Source organism: Danio aesculapii, chromosome 19 (assembly GCF_903798145.1).
Source record: "Danio aesculapii chromosome 19, fDanAes4.1, whole genome shotgun sequence".
Lineage (NCBI taxonomy): Eukaryota > Metazoa > Chordata > Actinopteri > Cypriniformes > Danionidae > Danio > Danio aesculapii.
The window spans coordinates 51,496,416-51,516,254 of NC_079453.1; the positions used below are offsets into that span (position 1 = coordinate 51,496,416).

The 19,839-nt window shown below is 50.5% G+C and overlaps 3 protein-coding genes and 1 non-coding gene across 4 annotated transcripts in view; all 4 read left to right on the forward strand.

Annotated features, from left to right (window-relative positions):
• atf6b (activating transcription factor 6 beta) overlaps window positions 1-537 on the forward strand; it is a 5,405-nt gene extending 4,868 nt beyond the window's left edge. The window contains exon 5 of the mRNA XM_056479211.1: window positions 428-537. Within this exon, the coding sequence (XP_056335186.1) occupies window positions 428-537 (110 nt within the window). The remainder of the gene's footprint in view (window positions 1-427) is intronic.
• A 413-nt stretch (window positions 538-950) lies between these two features.
• ube2m (ubiquitin conjugating enzyme E2 M) lies at window positions 951-5,322 on the forward strand. The gene is made up of 6 exons (XM_056480298.1): window positions 951-1,298; window positions 2,568-2,662; window positions 2,742-2,780; window positions 2,961-3,064; window positions 3,494-3,557; window positions 4,517-5,322. The coding sequence occupies exons 1-6, from the start codon at window positions 1,184-1,186 to the stop codon at window positions 4,655-4,657; spliced, it is 558 nt and encodes a 185-aa protein (XP_056336273.1). The 5' UTR covers window positions 951-1,183; the 3' UTR covers window positions 4,658-5,322.
• Window positions 5,323-6,091: 769 nt separating this feature from the next.
• kpnb1 (karyopherin (importin) beta 1) lies at window positions 6,092-19,794 on the forward strand. The gene is made up of 22 exons (XM_056480297.1): window positions 6,092-6,269; window positions 6,887-6,945; window positions 7,183-7,365; window positions 9,432-9,632; window positions 9,707-9,859; window positions 9,945-10,004; window positions 10,095-10,184; window positions 10,264-10,374; window positions 11,394-11,495; window positions 11,582-11,806; window positions 11,905-12,096; window positions 12,378-12,508; window positions 12,677-12,824; window positions 13,216-13,287; window positions 13,362-13,506; window positions 13,706-13,788; window positions 14,043-14,150; window positions 14,902-15,045; window positions 15,406-15,511; window positions 15,585-15,699; window positions 15,793-15,954; window positions 18,798-19,794. Coding segments are annotated over exons 1-22 (2,631 nt in total). The 5' UTR covers window positions 6,092-6,229; the 3' UTR covers window positions 18,799-19,794.
• On the forward strand, window positions 13,818-13,959 carry LOC130247333 (small nucleolar RNA SNORA79). The gene has a single exon (XR_008839541.1). It is a non-coding gene; the product is annotated as a small nucleolar RNA SNORA79 (small nucleolar RNA).
• Window positions 19,795-19,839: the final 45 nt, after the last annotated feature.

Below are 19,839 nucleotides of genomic sequence, written 5' to 3' on the forward strand. Positions count from 1 at the left end.
AGAGAGAGCTAACCAGGTAACCAACCCTCACACAGTCCAGCGGCAGCAGATCGCAGGTCTGAAACAAAACACACACACACACACACACACACACACACACACACACACACACACACAAATAAATAAACACTCGCTTGTTAGCAGGTTAGCAGCTCCATCCAGCAGCGCTACTAACCATAACCAGCGCTGACCAGCAGCTGAGGGAAGAGGAGTTTGGCCCAGGGTGGGTTAGTTTAAACCAGCAGCTCTCTCTCTCACACACACACAGATGACTAGTTAAGCAGCACACAGGACAAGCGTTAGAGAAGCAGCCTATCTAGTGCCCTCACCTGCTCGTGTGGAGGCGCATACTCTCTGGCCGAGCATCGGACTGTTTCTGCGGCGGAACACAATGAGCTTCCGTGTTTCTGCTGCTCAGCTCTCTCAGCGAGCCGTTTCCGACACCGAGAGGCTGATCCCGGTCCCTCAGCCCTCCAGCCGCTCAATCCCCGCCGTGTGGATCCGCAGGCCGGTGTGCGGGAGCGCAGCGGCGGATAAACGTGTCTTTTGTTCGCGCTCCGCTATTGTGCTGCTGCGCGTCTGATGGCGGATCCGCGTTCATTCAGCAGCAGACGCGGGAAACGGGCCAGATCCTCTGACAGGACGCTGACGCCATCACGCGCGATCCTGCTCCCCGAAATCCAAATAAATAAATAAATATGGTAAATAAAAAATATGGAGAGTAAAAAAAAAAAATACCAAAGCTCCTCCCAGTCCTCTGGTCACCGCCGAACGGCACTATGGGAAATGTGGTCCGCCGGTGCCCTACCCAAAACATCCGCTTTCAATATTACAGCAGATTTAAAATAAAACAGACAAAATTATAGAATAGCTGTTATTAAAAATATATTCATCTTAAAAACAACAATAACACTAACAACAATAACAAGATTTATTTACTTTAAAGTTTGCGGGTTCTGTCTAGTTTATTGTGCTGTGGAATCAGCTGAAAGAACAGTGTGTGAACAGAGCTAGCATTAGCGGCTAACACACACACACACACACAGGGAGAGAGAGAGAGACACTGACACACACACACACACCGGCTCCCTCTACAGCTGCTGTGAAACGCACACACACTCTCTCTCCCCCTCAGAGCGCAGCTCCCGAACACACCGCGCTGTTTGCTCTGCAGAGGCCGAAGATGATCAAGCTTTTCTCGCTGAAGCAGCAGAAGAAGGACGAGGAGTCAGCCGGCGGGCCGCGCGCGGGGGGCGGCGGGAAGAAGGCGAGCGCGGCCCAGCTGCGGATACAGAAGGGTGAGAGACACATTCACTCACACTCTCTCGCGCGCACACATACACACGCACACACACCGGGGCCGGTACCGGAGCTCGCACAGCCGCGGGGCCGCCAAACGGGTCGCTGAGGTAAAAAAGCGCTAGCGTTAGCATTAGCCGCGCGCTAACAACATCCGGCGCTCCGCGAAGATTCTGGCCCGTAAAACAAGACAAAACACACGGTTTATACATTCACGGTCCGAGCAGGAGGAGAACACCGATCAACCGTCCAGCTGCTCGGACAACTCTGCGTTTCTGCCCGCGGAGAGTCAAAGTTTGAGTCTCAGTCAAAACACTGAGGCCTACAGACCCGGAGGAGGAGAGCTGGAGCTGCTCACAACCAGAGAAGACCTTCAGCAAAGATCTGCTGTGCTCCACAAACCATCCACACACACACAGCTGCTCACACACACTCACAACAACTGTCAAACTGGGGCGAGTGTGTGTTAATACACCTAATCAGAGTCTGGTCCCCATTCAGCAGAAACACCAACACGGAGTGAAACACACAGCCCATATTGATGAGGAGAAACGGCTTTACACACATACACACACACACACACACACACACACACACACACACACTGTTTTAACTGTTAAATCCTAAATCTCCAGGGTTGTGTCTTCAGTGAAATTAATAAAGCACAGTTGTGTTTTCGGCTGGCAGGGACAGATCTCCTCATGCTTGATTTGTTGCACACCTGTGAGTTTCTTCTGCTGAACACAAAAGAAGATAGTGTGAAGAATGTTGGAGGAATCCGGCACTGCTTTCCACAATGTTTGTTTTTCCTACTCTGTACCTGAAAGTTTGCAGTATTGTTCAGATGTCCAGCTTTGAGGGAAACTCGCAGTGGTTTGAAGATCAGCGGCGTGTAAATGACCACAGGTCTCCTGCGTGAACTGACCCTTTAACTCTCTTGGGAAGCTTGAGTCTTGTTTTAAGACCTGTTCACGCTAAATATGACCGCTGTAACAGTAAAGACGCGGCTTTAAGTATTTATATGAACGTAAACAAAACTGCGGCTGTCATGGCCACAACACATAAACATGCTAACTCCTGATAAACACAGCCGGGCGATGAAGACGTGTAGATGAGCATCATCACCTCCTCTGTGTGCTTCTGCTCATTAATCATGACCCTACTGGCAGTAATTAATGAAATAAAGCAGTTGTGGAGGAGCTGAGAGAGGTGTGTGTGTGTGTGTGTGTGTGAGAGAGAGAAGCTAATGCTGCTGTTTCTCTTGTCAGACATCAATGAGCTGAACCTCCCGAAGACCTGCGAGATCGTCTTTCCAGACCAGGATGACCTGCTCAACTTTAAACTCATCATCTCTCCAGACGAGGTGTGTGTGTGTGTGTGTGTTGTAGGGAGTGTGTGCTGAGGGTCTGCTGTATTGACCGCTGCTCCTCTTCTTTCCTCAGGGTTTCTATAAAGGAGGGAAGTTTGTCTTCAGTTTTAAGGTGAGTGGCGAGTCCGTGTCCAGCTCTCTCCAGTGTGCGATCACTGCTGCACTCATAGTGTTGTGCTTGTTTCTGTAGTTTTCTGATCTGTGAGTGATTTTGTGAAAGTTCCATGTGCTGATCTCTGCCATTGGTTGCGTCAGCGTTGTGGGAAGGTTTTCTGACGTGTTTCTCCTTCAGGTAGGGCAGGGCTATCCACACGACCCTCCCAAAGTCAAGTGTGAAACGATGGTTTATCACCCCAACATTGACCTCGAGGGAAACGTCTGTCTAAATATACTGAGGTATGGTGTGCAGCATCACACTGTTGCTCATCTCCATCTTCTCATTCCAGCTAAACACACACCTCCGGTGAAGATTAAAGCTGACAGAGCAGAGAGAAGCACTAATGCTGGATGTGCTGATATAATCATCTGAAATGTCCACATGAGGGGTTCGATGGTGTTCTCCCACCTGATCAATTGGTTTATTAATCAACTGGGAAATGATCAGCCTGTTTCATCATGTAAACACTGTAAACACGAGCTGGTCTTTCATAATATAAAGAATATTTTGACAGATATTCGACTCTGTGTTCTGGAATTCCTCTCAGGAGGAAGCTGAGCAGCGTGATGAGAAGCTGAAAGACAGATCACTGCTGAACTGTTTTTATTTGTGAATTGAATTCTGATGGTGTAACTCTGCAGTTCACACACAGCTTTACTGCGTTTCAGAGAAGACTGGAAGCCAGTGTTGACGATTAACTCCATCATATACGGACTACAGTACCTGTTCCTCGTAAGTGTTGATCAGTGTTCTGGATCATTCATTATGATCATCACTAGTTCTCGTTTAGTTAAAGAGGATCTGTTATGCAGAAATCATTTTCATAGAGGTTTAACCCCAGTAGTGTGTGTGTGTGTGTGTGTGCACGTGCACGCATCTCCAGCAGCCTCTAATGCTCAACATGAGTTAAGTGTGTTTGATCTAATCAGACTTGATGAAAACTCTGCAGAAACACTTTGATTGACATTCTCCCTATGTACGTGTCATCAGAGGGGGAAAGCTCCGCCTACTAGTGCCCATCTCTCCATCTCATAAGCATAAACAGCAGCCCTGAGTGAGAAGCAGCCGTCTGTCCATTAGCCATTAGAGTGTTTGAGCTGCTGAAGATAATGTCAGCATAGACTAAGAGGATTATAGATGTGGAGTTTTAGATGAACAGAGACAGGAGCGACATAGACTGACAGAAGCGTGAAGCACACACTCACACTGAAGCACACACAGCACTGACAACACACACACTGCTGTTTTACACCTGTCACTATGCATATGCATCTGTAGCTCCGCCCTCTTCTGAAAAGAGCACAATCTCATTTGCATTTAAAGCGACAGTCACTAAAACGCCACAATTAGGATCAAAGCCTGAAAGGGTCAGTTTCAGAGAGTTAGACAGCATGATCTGTGTGAAATTCACAGCTCAAACACACACACACACACACACACACACACACACACACACACACACACTCTAAAGACAGCAGAGACGCATTTACAGCTCATATAAAGGGGCAGAATAGGTCTCCTTTAACCCTGCTGTGTACTCTGAGATATTTTCCAGTTGTTGTTGTTTTGGCTGTGAGGGTGGTGTGTGTTTCTCCAGAGAGAGAGAGTGTGTGTGTGTGTGTGTGTGTTATTAACCAGTATTATGGTGTGCCGGCTGTATCGGTGAAGTGTGTGTGCTTCTTTTCCCGCAGGAGCCCAATCCTGAAGACCCGCTGAATAAAGAGGCAGCCGAGGTGCTGCAGACGAACCGGCGACTCTTCGAGCAGAACGTCCAGCGGTCGCTACGCGGCGGATACGTGGGCGCCACCTACTTCGAGCGCTGCCTGAAATAGTCCCGCGCCCGCCGGCCCTCACGTCCGAGAATGCATTTATCGTTTACATGCGCTGAGATGTACTGACCGACACACTGACCGCTCTCGGGTGTGCGGGACGGTGGCGAGCGTTCACAGGCTGGTCAGTGGTTGTTGCTCAGAGAATTCAGACGTATTTCGCCACTATGCTGGTACCCACTGTTTATTTTTTGCTGAGATTCACATGCTAACTCATCCTCCACTCGACATGAGCGTGCGCGGGGCAGACACACACACACACACACACACACACACACACTTCTCTATTCCATCTCCCAGCTTGAGGACTGATTGGTTTGGGCTTCAGACGGGCTCTGCCCCGCGCCGCACACATCAGCCGTGTTCAGTCGTCACTAATGTCTCTGTCTGCCAGATTATTACAGTAATAGGTTGTGTTTAGCGCTGCATTTGACCAATTCCTGATCACATTTATAAATTGATGGCCGCTGCATTGATCGTCAGCGGTGCACCGGCGGCGGCCGCTGGGATCTGTGTGCTGATTGGCTGTTGGAGAGCGGGGGGGGGTCTGCAGGACGGCGTCGGCGAGGGTTGCGTGATGTTACAATTCTGTTGTGTATATTGAAATCCCAGTTGTTCACGATGACTGCAATATGAATTATGTTAAATAAAATATTGACTTGAATGCCTACAGTTCCAGATGAGTGTGAACTACACACACGCACGCACGCACGCACGCACACACACACACACACACACACACACACACACACACACACACACACTGACTCTACTACAACAATAATAAACTGTTTTATCTGAGCTGGACAATGCTGAATTCACCAGAGCACACTGAGCAGGAGCAGTGTGTGTGCGTGCGTGTGTGTGTGTGCGTGTGTGTGCGTGCGTGCGTGTGTCTATCTGCTGCTTTTGGACAGAAAAACATGGGAAACTCCCTCTAGAACTCTCCTCTGCTGTATGTTTGGTGTCCTGAAGGTGTTCCTCGGGCTGAAGGGCTCATGAACACTGCTGCAGTACAATATGCTGAAGTACACTCATGTACACTGAAGACCTGCTTCATGTCCCCTTTGTGTAGTGTTCTGCAGAGGGATTGGGACAGAGCCATATCAGCAGCCCTCAGTGTGTGTTATAATAGTGCACATCTGCAGGTCACTTCATCAAAGTGCTGACTAATGATGACTTGGCGTCCTGTAGGTGCTGTTCCTCTGGTATTTAGTGTACTGTGGGAATAACACCACACGCTAACCCTAATAAGAGTGCGCTCCGTGTGTTAATCATCTGCTCTTCCTGATCCACACTCGGTCTGACGCGCTCTTGTGATGAACGCAGTTCTCGCTCACTGTTGAGACGTTCCCTCAGTAGGCAGCAGAGCGTCATGATGCTGCGCGTGGGCGGGGCCTATGACGTCAGCGCGTGATATCGTTCCGCGGGCGGGAGTTCCGCGCGGCCTTTTCCTCGCGACAGCGGCTGATGAGCAGAAGCGGTAACCGCGAGAACGGCTCGGCGCTTCAGCATTAGGCGTGGACCGATTTTACCGACCGACTGCACTCGTTCTGCCCACGCGGACCCGTCAGGATGGAGCTGATCACGATCCTCGAGAAGACCGTGTCTCCAGGTAAGCGATCCTCACACGCGCACGGATGCAGTTTCTCCCGCGTGATGACCGGGGCTGAGCCGCTTCCCCGGGTGTGAGCGACGGTTAGCGGGCGGCTAACGCAGCGCAGGCCCGGTCGCTGAACCGCGAACGCGACGCGTTAATCTCCACCCGTCGAGCGGCAAACAGCAGCCGGACCCGCGGCGCGTCAGGGCAGGAGCGGGTTACCGGCCTGCGCGGTATGTCCGGTCTAGGCGCGGTAACGAGTGCTGATGATCAGAGTTCACACACCGACACACGGCTCTACTTCACGGTCGCGCACATGTCGCGTCGCCGCGGGGTTTGTCTCGCCCGCGTTTCTGTTGGTAAAGTTATTAGCAGTTAGCATGCTAGTCAGGAAGTGGCTAGGTGTTAGCATGGCTAGCACTCAGTCATCCTGTGCCGCTGCCTCTGAAAGTTAGCGCGTGTACGGCCGTGTCTAGTTTATACCGACTCTCCCGCCGCTCTGAGCCCGGTAAACTGCTGTGGCCGAGCGCGTTGCGGAGTTTCCCGGTTCTGACGCTCAGCTCCGCGTTTGGCGGGAGAGATTCACCTGCGATCGATCAGAGAATTGACTGATGAATGTGATTGATTTTCAGATCGGAATGAGCTGGAGGCGGCGCAGAAGTTTCTGGAGCAGGCAGCCATCGAGAACCTGGTGATGAAGCAGCACACACACACTTATACACAAACTCGCACACTTTCTCATGAACACACACACACACACACACACACACACACACACACACGCTCTGTTGTATTGTCCGTGTGTAAATTGTTTCTGGATCAGGACTCTGCTGTGTGTGTATAGCTCAGTACTGTGCTGAGATCAGCTCCAGCAGAACACTGGTTCTCCTGCAGGTGTGTGTGTGTAACTCTGTGTTCTGCTTCTCAGCCGACCTTCCTGGTGGAGCTGTCGAAGGTGTTGGCGAACCCGGGGAACACACAGGTGGCTCGTGTCGCCGCCGGCCTGCAGGTCAAGAACTCTCTGACCTCCAAAGACCCGGAAGTGAAGAGTCAGTACCAGCAGAGATGGCTGGCCATCGACACCAGCGCACGCAGGGAGATCAAGAACTACGTAAGGCTGCTGTGTGTGTGAGAGTGACCCTATATCAGAGACCGAATGGGGGAATGCTGATCTCAGACCAGCAGGAGTGTGTGTGTAATCTTCAGGATGCAGACAGGTGAAGTGTGTGTGTGTGTGTGTGTTCAGAGATCAGACACACACTCCTAAATGATGGTGTTCTCTCAAACGGGCTGGACCAGCTGTAGAATGTGGATCTGCAGGAGTTTAGTACTTTCACTTACAGTAGTGCAGCGTTCAGCTTCCCCTGATCACTGACGGAGAATGCAGGAGTGCGTGCGTGCGTGCGTGCGTGCGTGCGTGCGTGTGTGTGTGTGTGTGGGGTCTAAAGGGTTTCTCTAACGTTCTGAACATCAGCGGCTCTATACAGCACTCTGTGTGTGTGTGTGTGTGGGGTCTAAAGGGTTTCTCTAACGTTCTGAACATCAGCGGCTCTATACAGCACTCTGTGTGTGTGTGTGTGTGTGTGTGCGTGTGTGCGTGCGCGTGCGTGCGTGCGTGCGTGCGTGCGTAACCCTGATGTAGATGTGAGCGTCAGCATGGGGAAGTTGAGTGTTCATCTGTAATTCCTCCTCATAACTCTCGCTCTGCTCTTCTGGAGATCAGCCTTTACAGCAGCAGGAGTACAGTATTGATCAGCTGTGGTGTTGAACTGCGGCTGCTTCAGGGCGTACTCACACTATGCTAACCGAACCGTGCCCAGGCCTGTTTCCCGGATTGTTTGAGAAGTGTGAGTGCTCTGAATCGGGCTCAGGCACGGTTCACTTGGCCTGGTTGGAAGAGGTGTGCCAGAGCCCGGTTCAACCCGGTTTGCTTGTGTGTGCAAAACGCCCCAAAGCCTGAAACTGAAAGCGAGACGTGACTTAAGGGACCGTTTGATATAGTTTATTAATCATTCTTACTGTTCACTGAACACTAACTGTCGTAGATTATTAAAGACTCAAACCCCTCACTGCACCACAGCTCCGCACCTTCAGCAAAGCTCCTAATACCAGCAGCACCAGAACTTTATTATTGTTTATGAGCGTCAGAAATGGCGCATCTGTTCAGCGATATGTTTGAGTGTGTCGCTGCAAATCAAATGACGATGATATAACTGAAGAAATCTCCACTGTGCTGAGCGAGAGCGCCTCTGGCCAGCGCATCATCTGACGGAAGCGTGTCCAGGCCCGAATGTAATGTGAGTGCGGGCCATCAGGGGGGACAAGCGTGCTTTGGCCTGGTTCAAGGCAACTGTACATAGTGTGAGTACACCCTCAGTCAGTGTCTCCTGAACATCACTGCAGATAATTACAGTTTAACCTTCAGGAAACAGCAGCACCTGAGCACTGTTCCTGCAGACAGGTGTGTTCATGATGGAGGCGTCACATGCTAGCTCCGCACGCTAGCTGTGTGTGTGAGACGCATCATACACTGCTCTTCATAGTGTGTTTATGTGTGCGCAGCATCAGGAGCAGATGACCACAGGTCACCCAGTGTGTGTGTGTGTGTGTGTGTGTGTGTGTGTGTGTGTGTGTCTGCCGCTGCTGTTGTCCTGCTGTGCAGACAGGACTGTGGAGGTTTGATGGAGGTCTGTGGTAGAGTAAGTAAATTGAGCTTTGGGCTTAAGGCCGGACTGAAACCCCTGCATTATAAAGGTCCAATTCTATTGTTGTACCCCGTCCCCTTACTCTTGGCCCTTGAAACAGAGTGTGAAGGTGAAGGGCTTCAAATGTACTCCTAAGAAATGGGACCGCAGTACAGCCCCTGCACACCTCATCACATGTCATCGCCATCTCAGGACAGGAGTTATTAGGCATTATAGAGCGCCACATTTAGCGCTTTTTATTTTAGCTTTTTTTTTAAAGCACGATGGTAAAAGACGGACACGGTTATGAAGATATTAACACACGTGCTTATTTATTGTAAAAATTCGTAATCATAACAAACAATACTGATTTGTGGCTGGTGTATTCTGGGAAATTTTCCTACCCCTTGGTTTCGAGTGTGTTCCAGAAAAAGCTCTGTTCGAAGGGGTGTGTGTGTGTGTGTGTGTTCTCTCAGCTGTTGTCTGTGTGCAGGTGCTGCAGACGCTGGGCACAGAGACGTACCGGCCCAGCTCCGCATCTCAGTGTGTGGCGGGCATCGCCTGCGCAGAGATCCCAGTGAACCAGTGGCCGGAGCTGATCCCACAGCTGGTGGCCAACGTGACGGACCCCAGCAGCACCGAACACATGAAGGAGTCCACGCTGGAGGCCATCGGCTACATCTGCCAGGACATTGTGAGTGCTCATCCATCTGTCTTTTACACACACACACACACACCTGGCGCTGCTCTGACTCACCTGTTTACTAGGACCCGGAGCATCTGCAGGACAGCGCCAACCAGATCCTTACCGCCATCATCCAAGGCATGAGGAAAGAGGAGCCCAGCAACAACGTCAAGCTGGCCGCCACCAACGCGCTGCTCAACTCGCTGGAGTTCACCAAAGCCAACTTCGACAAGGAGGTACTGACTCGGTGTTTACAGCTGCGCGAGTCTGCAGGACAGTGCTGTACAGGTGCTCTAACACACACACACTCTCTCTCTGCAGACGGAGAGACACTTCATCATGCAGGTGGTGTGTGAAGCCACACAGTGTCCAGACACCAGGGTGTGTATCGCTCTCCCTCAGACTGACACACACACACACACACACACGTCTATAATGCTGAGGGGTTTTACATTCCTGCTGTTTCTGTAGGTGAGAGTAGCTGCGTTACAGAACCTGGTGAAGATCATGTCCCTGTATTATCAGTACATGGAGACGTACATGGGTCCTGCACTGTTCGCTGTAAGTCTGCAGACACGGACACTGGAAGGGGAAGGGGAGTGTGGGAAATCTGCTGAAGGTGCATGTTTTCTGACTTTAGATCACGATAGAGGCCATGAAGAGCGACATCGATGAGGTAGCCCTGCAGGGGATCGAGTTCTGGTCCAACGTGTGTGATGAGGAAATGGATCTGGCCATCGAGGCCACGGAGGTGAGTTTACCTCCTGTAGGGGCACCGCTGCTGCCTCAGCGAGTCTCTCCTGTAGGGGGCGCCGCCGCTGCCTCAGCGAGTCTCTCCTGTAGGGGGCACCGCTGCTGCCCTCAGTGAGTCTCTCCTGTAGGGGCACCGCTGCTGCCTCAGCGAGTCTCTCCTGTAGGGGGCGCCGCTGCTGCCTCAGCGAGTCTCTCCTGTAGGGGCACCGCTGCTGCCTCAGCGAGTCTCTCCTGTAGGGGGCGCCGCTGCTGCCTCAGCGAGTCTCTCCTGTAGGGGGCACCGCTGCTGCCTCAGTGAGTCTCTCCTGTAGGGGGCGCCGCCGCAGCGAGTCTCTCCTTTAGGGGGCACCGCTGCTGCCTCAGTGAGTCTCTCCTGTAGGGGGCGCCGCCGCAGCGAGTCTCTCCTGTAGGGGGCACCGCTGCTGCCTCAGCGAGTCTCTCCTGTAGGGGGCGCCGCTGCTGCCTCAGCGAGTCTCTCCTGTAGGGGGCACCGCTGCTGCCTCAGTGAGTCTCTCCTGTAGGGGGCGCCGCCGCAGCGAGTCTCTCCTGTAGGGGGCGCCGCTGCTGCCTCAGCGAGTCTCTCCTGTAGGGGGCGCCGCCGCTGCCTCAGCGAGTCTCTCCTGTAGGGGGCGCCGCCGCTGCCTCAGCGAGTCTCTCCTGTAGGGGGCGCCGCCGCTGCCTCAGCGAGTCTCTCCTGTAGGGGGCGCCGCCGCTGCCTCAGCGAGTCTCTCCTGTAGGGGGCGCCGCCGCTGCCTCAGCGAGTCTCTCCTGTAGGGGGCGCCGCCGCTGCCTCAGCGAGTCTCTCCTGTAGGGGGCGCCGCCGCTGCCGCAGCGAGTCTCTCCTATAGGGGGCGCCGCCGCAGCGAGTCTCTCCTATAGGGGGCGCCGCCGCAGCGAGTCTCTCCTTTAGGGGGCACCGCTGCTGCCTCAGTGAGTCTCTCCTGTAGGGGGCGCCGCCGCAGCGAGTCTCTCCTGTAGGGGGCGCCGCTCAGGGTTTGTGCTGTTTTTTGTCTGCAGGCCTCAGAGCAGGGCCGTCCGCCGGAGCACACCAGCAAGTTTTATGCAAAAGGAGCCCTGCAGTACCTGGTGCCCATCCTGACGCAGACGCTCACTAAACAGGTAGAGTTGGGGTCAGCCGCAGCTCGCCGTGTTGTTCTGTGACTTGTCGTCATCATCATCATCATCATCGCTGTGCTCTCCTGCAGGATGAGAATGATGACGATGATGACTGGAACCCGTGTAAGGCGGCAGGAGTGTGTCTGATGCTGCTGGCCACCTGCTGTGAGGATGATGTGGTGCCGCACGTACTGCCCTTCATCAAGGAGCACATCAAACACCCCGACTGGCGCTACCGCGACGCCTCCGTCATGGCCTTCGGCTCCATCCTGGAGGGTCCTGAACTCAACCAGCTCAAACCGCTCGTCATCCAGGTACAGCTGAGGCGGAGCTGCTGTGTGTGCGTGTGCGTGCGTGCATGCGCGTGTGTGTGAGAGAGTGAGAGGCTCACGTGTGTGTATGTGTATGTCAGGCGATGCCCACGCTGATCGAGCTGATGAAGGACCCCAGTGTGGTGGTGCGGGACACGACGGCCTGGACTCTGGGCCGCATCTGTGATCTGCTGCCTGAAGCTGCCATCAATGAAATGTACCTGAGCCCGCTGCTGCAGTGCCTGATCGAGGGGCTGGGGGCTGAACCACGTGTCGCCTCCAACGTCTGCTGGGTAATGGACTCACTCACACACACACACACACACGTGTCCACAGCTAATGTGACTGCAGCACCATGTGGTTTGTTTCTGATGTAGGAAGCGGCTCACAGACCAAAGTGTTTGTAAACACCTCTGAGCTGCCATTGGTCAGTGGCAGTTATGCAATCAGTGGGTGTGTCCTTTAGCTCCGCCTTTTACATGCTGCACAGCACCGAGTTACCAGCGGGAACACACTGGAGGGAGCAGCAGAGTAACAGCTGTGTGTGTGTGTGTGTGTGTGTGTGTGTGTTCAGGCTTTCTCCAGTCTGGCTGAAGCGGCGTATGAGGCCACAGACGTGGCAGATGATCAGGAGGAGCCGAGCACTTACTGCCTGTCCTCCTCCTTCGAGCTGATCGTGCAGAAGCTGCTGGAGACCACCGACAGGTAAAGCTGACCACTGCAGAACCTGCTGTATGCTGGATAACAGCAGCTCATATATGGGTCAAAGAGCTGAAACCTCATCAACACTCAGTGTTATCAGCACTCTTCAGGTGTGTGTGAGTGCCTGTTTCCTCTGAGCGGTGTTCAGTCAGCCTGTTTTCTCTCTGATAGGCCGGACGGGCACCAGAATAACCTGCGCAGCGCGGCGTACGAGGCTTTGATGGAGATCGTGAAGAACAGCGCGAAGGATTGTTACCCGGCGGTGCAGAAGACTACGCTGGTCATCATGGAGCGGCTGCAGCAGGTCCTGCAAATGGAGGTGAAGTTGACCAGCACTGCTGATGATGATGATGATGATGATGACTGGATGTGTATTCGTCTAGATCTGTCACACACTGAGCTGTATTAACTGATGATCTGCAGAACTGTACAGTATAATTCGAGTACCGCAGATTACTCTGAGCCTTTAGTGTAGTTGGTCTAATAATCAATGAAACTGTTCTAGCAAGAGAACACACACACACACACACACACACAGCTCAGATAATGCATTCAGGATCATACACACTCACTTCAGAAGTGAACACCCATGGAGAAGAGCTCAGTGTGTGTGTGTGCGTGCGTGCGTGCGTGCGTGTGTGTGCGCATGTGTGTGCGCGTGTGTGCTCCTGTTTTGTGTGGTGGTTGTAATAATCGTGTGTTTTGTGCAGTCTCACATCCAGAGCACATCAGACCGAATCCAGTTCAATGACCTCCAGTCTCTGCTGTGCGCCACGCTGCAGGTCAGTGTGTGTGTGTGTGAGAGTAATTGTGTGCATGTATGAGTGTGTGTTCTGAGCTGTTTGTGCTCCTGCAGAACGTGTTGAGGAAGGTGCAGCATCAGGACGCACTGCAGATCTCGGATGTGGTGATGGCGTCGCTGCTGCGCATGTTTCAGAGCACCGCCGGCTCCGGAGGCGTGCAGGAGGACGCGCTGATGGCCGTCAGCACACTGGTGGAGGGTGAGGAGCAACACACACACACACACACACACACACACCACCACCATCGTCATCATAGACACTCAAACTCCATCACATCTGTCATTATTCTCACCTAATCAGAGTTGTGGTGTCGTTCAGTCTGTCTCCGGCGCTGTCTGCTTGGCTCTACAGCTGAGCGAGACCGATTAAGCCAGATCTTCTGTTTGTTCTCCTCCAGTTTTGGGCAGTGACTTCCTGAAATACATGGACGCCTTCAAGCCTTTCCTGATTATCGGACTGAAGAATTATGCAGAATATCAGGTAATGCTGGAGTACTGCTGTGTGTGTGTTGATGATCGTTCCTCCTGCCGCTCAGAGTTCAGGCGGTTCAGGATTTTAGATCATCATAGAGAAATCTGAGTCTGTTTCACCCAGTGTGTGCCGACCGACGGTCTCCTGTGGCCATGCTGGACTTTGCGGGACTCTACAGCTCTAAACCTGCTGAAGCGACCTGGACACTTAACCTTAAAGCAAAAGTATTGAAGTGTGTGTGTGTGTGTGTGTGTGTGCTGCAGGTCTGCCTGGCCGCCGTGGGACTGGTGTGTGATCTGTGTCGGGCTCTGATGGCCAATATTCTGCCTTACTGTGATGAAATCATGCAGCTGCTGCTGGAAAACCTGGGTGTAAGTAAAGCACCGCTCAGGCCATTACTGCAGCACACTGCTGGACTAAACATGCTTTACATGTACCGCTGCCAGCATCTCCTCTTAAATGCAGAAACAGCGCTGCGGGGCCTGACTGTAGTGTCTGTCTTTATTCTGTACTAATAAAGTAAGTTTCTCTTGGGCTGTTTGTTACTCCATTATCTGCTCTTGTCTCTTTAAAACTTCTCCATCCTCTCAAACAGCCCTTAAATCTCCCGGCGTTAGGGGTTGTATAGTAAAGCAGCGCTTGTCGATCTGAGGGCAATAGCACTGATCAAGCTTTGTTAGATTCAGACTCAGCTGAGCTTAACGCTGAAGTGTGAATAATACACTGAATATGAGCGAGAGCCGACCACAGTGAACACTGCCTGAAGATGTTATCAGCTGACGGAGCCGCTGAAGCTCATCTGACATCTCAAACTAACCCAGAGCGTCAGTCGTGCAGCTGAAGACGGTTCGAGTTCTTCATTTTTGGTCTCGCTTTTATTTTATTTCTTGGTTTGGGGCCCTGATAGGATTTGCCCTACACAAGGCGTTCAGCTGAGAGCCACTGTTTAACTAGACACAAGATGGCCGGCGTGAGGTGAACTGTGCTTAATGAGCTCTGGGTTTGTGTACAGATGTGCACTAATACACCACACACATGATCTGTTCACCACTGTTTCAGTGTTAAAGCTGCTGTAACACGAGTTCAGCACGTAATCGTGTGTGTGTGTGTGTGTGTGTGCAGAATGAGAATGTGCACCGCTCCGTCAAGCCCCAGATTCTGTCCGTGTTTGGAGACATTGCTCTCGCCATTGGAGGAGAATTCAAGAAGTACCTGGACATTGTGCTGGACACTCTGCAGCAGGCCTCACAGGCACAGGTGGACAAGGTGAGCAGATCAACACACACACACACACACACACACTCAACTCTGTGATTTGATTATTTTCTGGCTGATTATTGTTGAACTTAGGTCTATCATTATCTGTCATGATGTGATGTCCTTCAGTCGTGTAGAGCAGAGGTGTTCAGCACAGCTCCATCCTGCAGGATTACCCTGACCCCCCCCCCCCCCCCCCCTACCCCCCTCTGCAGGACTGTGTCCCCCTACAGCAGCTGCTGACTTCTGCTCTGGGATAAACTCTGATCTTTAACAGTTCAATGAGAAGATCTCCAGAGCTGACAGCACACACTGTCTGTCTGTTACTCAAGCTGAGGTGTGTGTGTGTGTGTGTGTGTGTGTCTCCAGACGGACTATGATATGGTGGATTACCTGAACGAGCTGCGTGAGGGCTGTCTGGAGGCCTACACTGGCATCATCCAGGGCCTGAAGGGGGACCAGGAGAATGTACACCGTAAGTGAACACACACACACACACACACACTGCAGCTGTGTACGGCATGTGTGTAACGTGTTCTCCTGCGCAGCCGATGTGATGCTGGTTCAGCCGCGTGTGGAGTTCATCTTGTCCTTCATTCACCACATCGCAGAGGACGAGGACCGATCTGACGGAGTCGTGGCTAATGCTGTGGGGCTCATCGGGTGAGACACACACACTTCTCTCTCTCTCTCTCTCTCTCTCTCTCTCTTTTGACACACACTCGTGCAGTAGTCTGACTCCTGTGTGTGTGTTAGGGACCTGTGCACCACCTTCGGGAAGGATGTGATGAAGCTGGTGGAGGTCCGTCCTCAGATCAATGACCTGCTGACTGAAGGCCGGAGATCCAAAACCAGCAAAACCAAGACTCTGGCCACGTGGGCCGCCAAGGAGCTGCGCAAGCTGAAGAGCCAAGCCTGGTGCGTGACCTCTGACCCCACAAACCTGTGTGTGTGTTAAGGCTGTTCACTCCAGTCTGAGGAGCACAGAACTCTCTGTGTGTGTGTGTGTGTGTGTGTGTGTGTGTGTGTGTGTGTGTAAGGCTGCACAATATATAGTTTGAGCATGGATGTCGCAGTCTGTAGATCAGGCTTATACTTGGGGATGGGTACCGAAGCTCTGTATTTTATTGGTATCGGTGCTACATTATAAAAGACCAAAGTATCAAGCTCTGTTACCGGTTCTGCTGTTGGTACTGGAGAATTCTTGCTGAATGAACATGACTTACAGTAGATTTAACTGAGCAACCTTTTCTAATTTTCTGTATTTAATATTCATCTGCACAGTCGGCTATCTCACATGACGAATGCCCGTCGCAACAAGTTTTCTTGAATAAGTGGAAACGCACGTAATCTGGCTCACTGAAAGGATCCAGTAACTGCAATGAACAGTGTTACTCTGCTCAGCTACTGTCATCCACATCATTATACCAGCAGTCAATCACCTGAGTTAGTCTAATATTAATAGTTTAATAAACACACACATTCAGTTACAATGTCTGCGGTAGCCTAAATAAATCTGATCATACATCAGCCGTGTTTGCTAATATAGGCTAATAATAAACTCTGCTTATTTAGCAACTATAAAAACAGCTTATTTTTTATGCTAGATGCTCAAACTGTATTAAACAGCGTTCACTCCTAAAACACTGTTCACTCTTATGTGAATGAGTTAATGAAAGATCCTAAACATTCTTATTTAACTGCGTTTTACAACCCTGAGAGGGTCTTTTCATCTGCAGAGAGCACAGTAAACCAGGAAAGATCCACACCTCTGCCAGAAGAGCCAAACATATATTTTTCTCCAGAACAATGGTTGAACTGAGAGCTTCCTTTAAACCATTGAACACTCTTACAGGGAAAAATGATTTATTTCTTTTACAATTATTGCTTTTATTTTATATCAAAAGCGTAATATTGTTAGTTCTGTTCATTCATTTCTTTTTCATAAACTCCACAAAAAGTACCGATAAGAGAACCGTTAACGTACCGAAACTGATAAGTGGTATCGATTAAAATTAGTCATACCATTAAAACCTTAATGATACCCATCCCTACCTGTACTGCAGAAGCGCGCGCGCACACACACACACACACACACACACACACACACACACACACACACACACTCCTGATTGGTGGAGTGACTGTTAACCGTGCAGGGCTCAGTATGTGGTAGCCGGCATTTAAAATCACTTGAACATGTCTATAGCAGCATAAACGGATCATCCTGATCGGTTCTGTTAGCGTTCACACTCAGCACAGATGTTTAATGTCCTCAGCACCAATAATGACTTCAGCAACACATCTGAAGCTTTAAACATGACATTTATTCAGAGACCATTCAATTAAACATTAGTCTCTTCCCTCAGAATAGTCCAGAGCTGTAGTGTAACACCGCTCCACATGAGGCCGGGCTGGGCTATGGGGAATCTCTGCAGTTACTCCATATTGAGTTCAGTTAGTCAGGGTCAGCCAGACTGTAAATAAGAAGTGTTCAGTTCAACTTTAACCCCCAGGGCTCACCAGCCTTTGTGGAACTGAGAGCTTCTTCTTGGGTACTGATTAATGTGGAGGGCCACCAGTTTAATACACCTTCTCTAATAACTAATGTAGTCTATTTACTTTATTTACTTTATGTAGTATGCTCATGTTAATAATGAATGATGTGCAGACACTGATCATGTTGATTCTCACAATAGTCAATAATGCTTCAACAGTAGGGAACTGATCAATATTAATATGCAGCTCTTCATTTGTCTGAAGTTTTTAATATATAACCTGTTATGTTCAGTTTTACACCTGTGCAGGTGTGGTATGTGGCGCTGTGGTGAGCTGTTTTAGAACAGGTCTGTGGGTTACCTGGTGTCAGTGGGCATCATGTTGGTGACCCCTGCTTTAATCTATGCGAGCGCTCGTCTCTGAAGCGTGTGCAGATCAGACTCGTGTGCTTATGAAAGACAGAGTACAGTTAATGACCGCTGATGATTGGAGTCTGCGATTCGCTGTTCTTCAACAGGGTCAGTAAACAGTGGTCAGTCAGCGTGTGGAAGGAAATGTCCGCTTATGTTTACACCGCTCTGAAAGGGGCAGTTAAAGGGGGATACCCAACCATCAAACACACTGACTGCCCACTCCAGCGCTGTTGCAGACCGCCTTTACTTTAGTTGAAGACAGATAAAGAGATTTTGAAGTGTGTTATTCTTTCATTAAAATGGCTTACATGTTCCCTATAGAAGAGTAACACACACACACACACACACACACACACACACACAGCTCTGAGTTTACAGCAGCAGTGAATAATGACAGCTGTAGGTTTTGGCTAAACTATTCTGTGATGCAGATCAGGACTAAATCATTCAGATTGTACAGATTATATGTAATCATAAATATTTAAGATGTATATTAAATAACCATGAGGGGGAGTATTCTGAATATCTGTATATTATCAATAACACACACTGACATTCTGGAGAGTTTTTATTAGTGCCAAGATTAAGCTGAAACCGTGTTCACTGTGGCTATTTAAAGAATAATTAAATAAATGAATATACATTTATATTTATTTTAAAATGAACACATGCCATAACACACACACACACACACACATTTATGTATTTATATACTTTATATAAGTGTGTGCTTGTTTTAATTGAATATTTTCTATTTGGCTACTTAAGTGTGTGTGTGTGTGTGTGTGTGTGTGTCCTCTGTCCCTCACACTGCGAGTGTGTGACCGTGCTGTTCTCCTGTGTGTGCAGATCTCCGGCTGTGGAGTTTCTTCTTCTTCTACCAGGACAAATGGAAATGAAAGCCCTGCGGTTCTTCTGTCTTTTAGAGCTGTGGACAGAAGTGCGTGTGCGCTGATGAGTGTGTGTGCGAGTGTGAGAGCGAGTGTAAGAGCGAGAGATTGACACACACCTTCAGTCCAGCTCCAGCAGAGGAACAGCGGCACACACCTCCACCTTCTCCACCTGCCCGCGTTCTCCATCCTGACCCGATCCTCCCCCCCGGCCCGATCAGCTGCAGGACTGACCGTCACACACTGATTAGCAGACGGCGGCCGCGGGAACCTGCTGCTGGAGCCATGATGGCGTGACTGGAGTGTGTGTGTGTGAGTGAGCGGAGGGCGGCGCTGTTTCCGCGTCGTCTCTCAATATTTCAACCAATAATAAATAAAGATGATCAATATCTTGTTTGCGATTGAGTGAGCTGCACTTGCGTTCCCTCAGCGAGCGGCAGTGGAGGCGTCCGGCCTCTCCTCACGGCTGCGTTAGATTATTGGCCTCCTCCTCCTCTGTGTTTCTTTAATAATAGTGATGATTGAGTAATGGTTCTCTTACCGGTGTGTGTTAGTATGGATGTGCGGATGGGAGCTTCACCTGCCCTGCCTAGGGAAGACTATTGCCACTTCAGGCGCAGGCTCCAGCGGAGCGACGGGGATATTAGACACCTCCACACGCGACTTTATTCTCCTTTATTTGTTTTGCAGGAAACTGAGTGCCAAACCCAGCGGTGCAGATGGATTTGAGCTTAGTGTTACTCGTAGAAGATGCGAAATAATAATAATAAACATCACCGGCGTCGACCCGATCAGCATCGATGTGCTTTTGGTTGTAATTTTTTGTTTTTGTTTTCCTCTTGCGGCACTTAATTGGAGTCATTCACCGAGCTTTTAAGAAGACGATGGACAGAATCAGACATTTGTATGAGGTTATATTTTTCCATTGATATGAAAATAAAATTAAATTAAATCTTTCTGCTGTGTGTGTGTGTGTGTGTGTTCACTCTTCAGTAATGTCA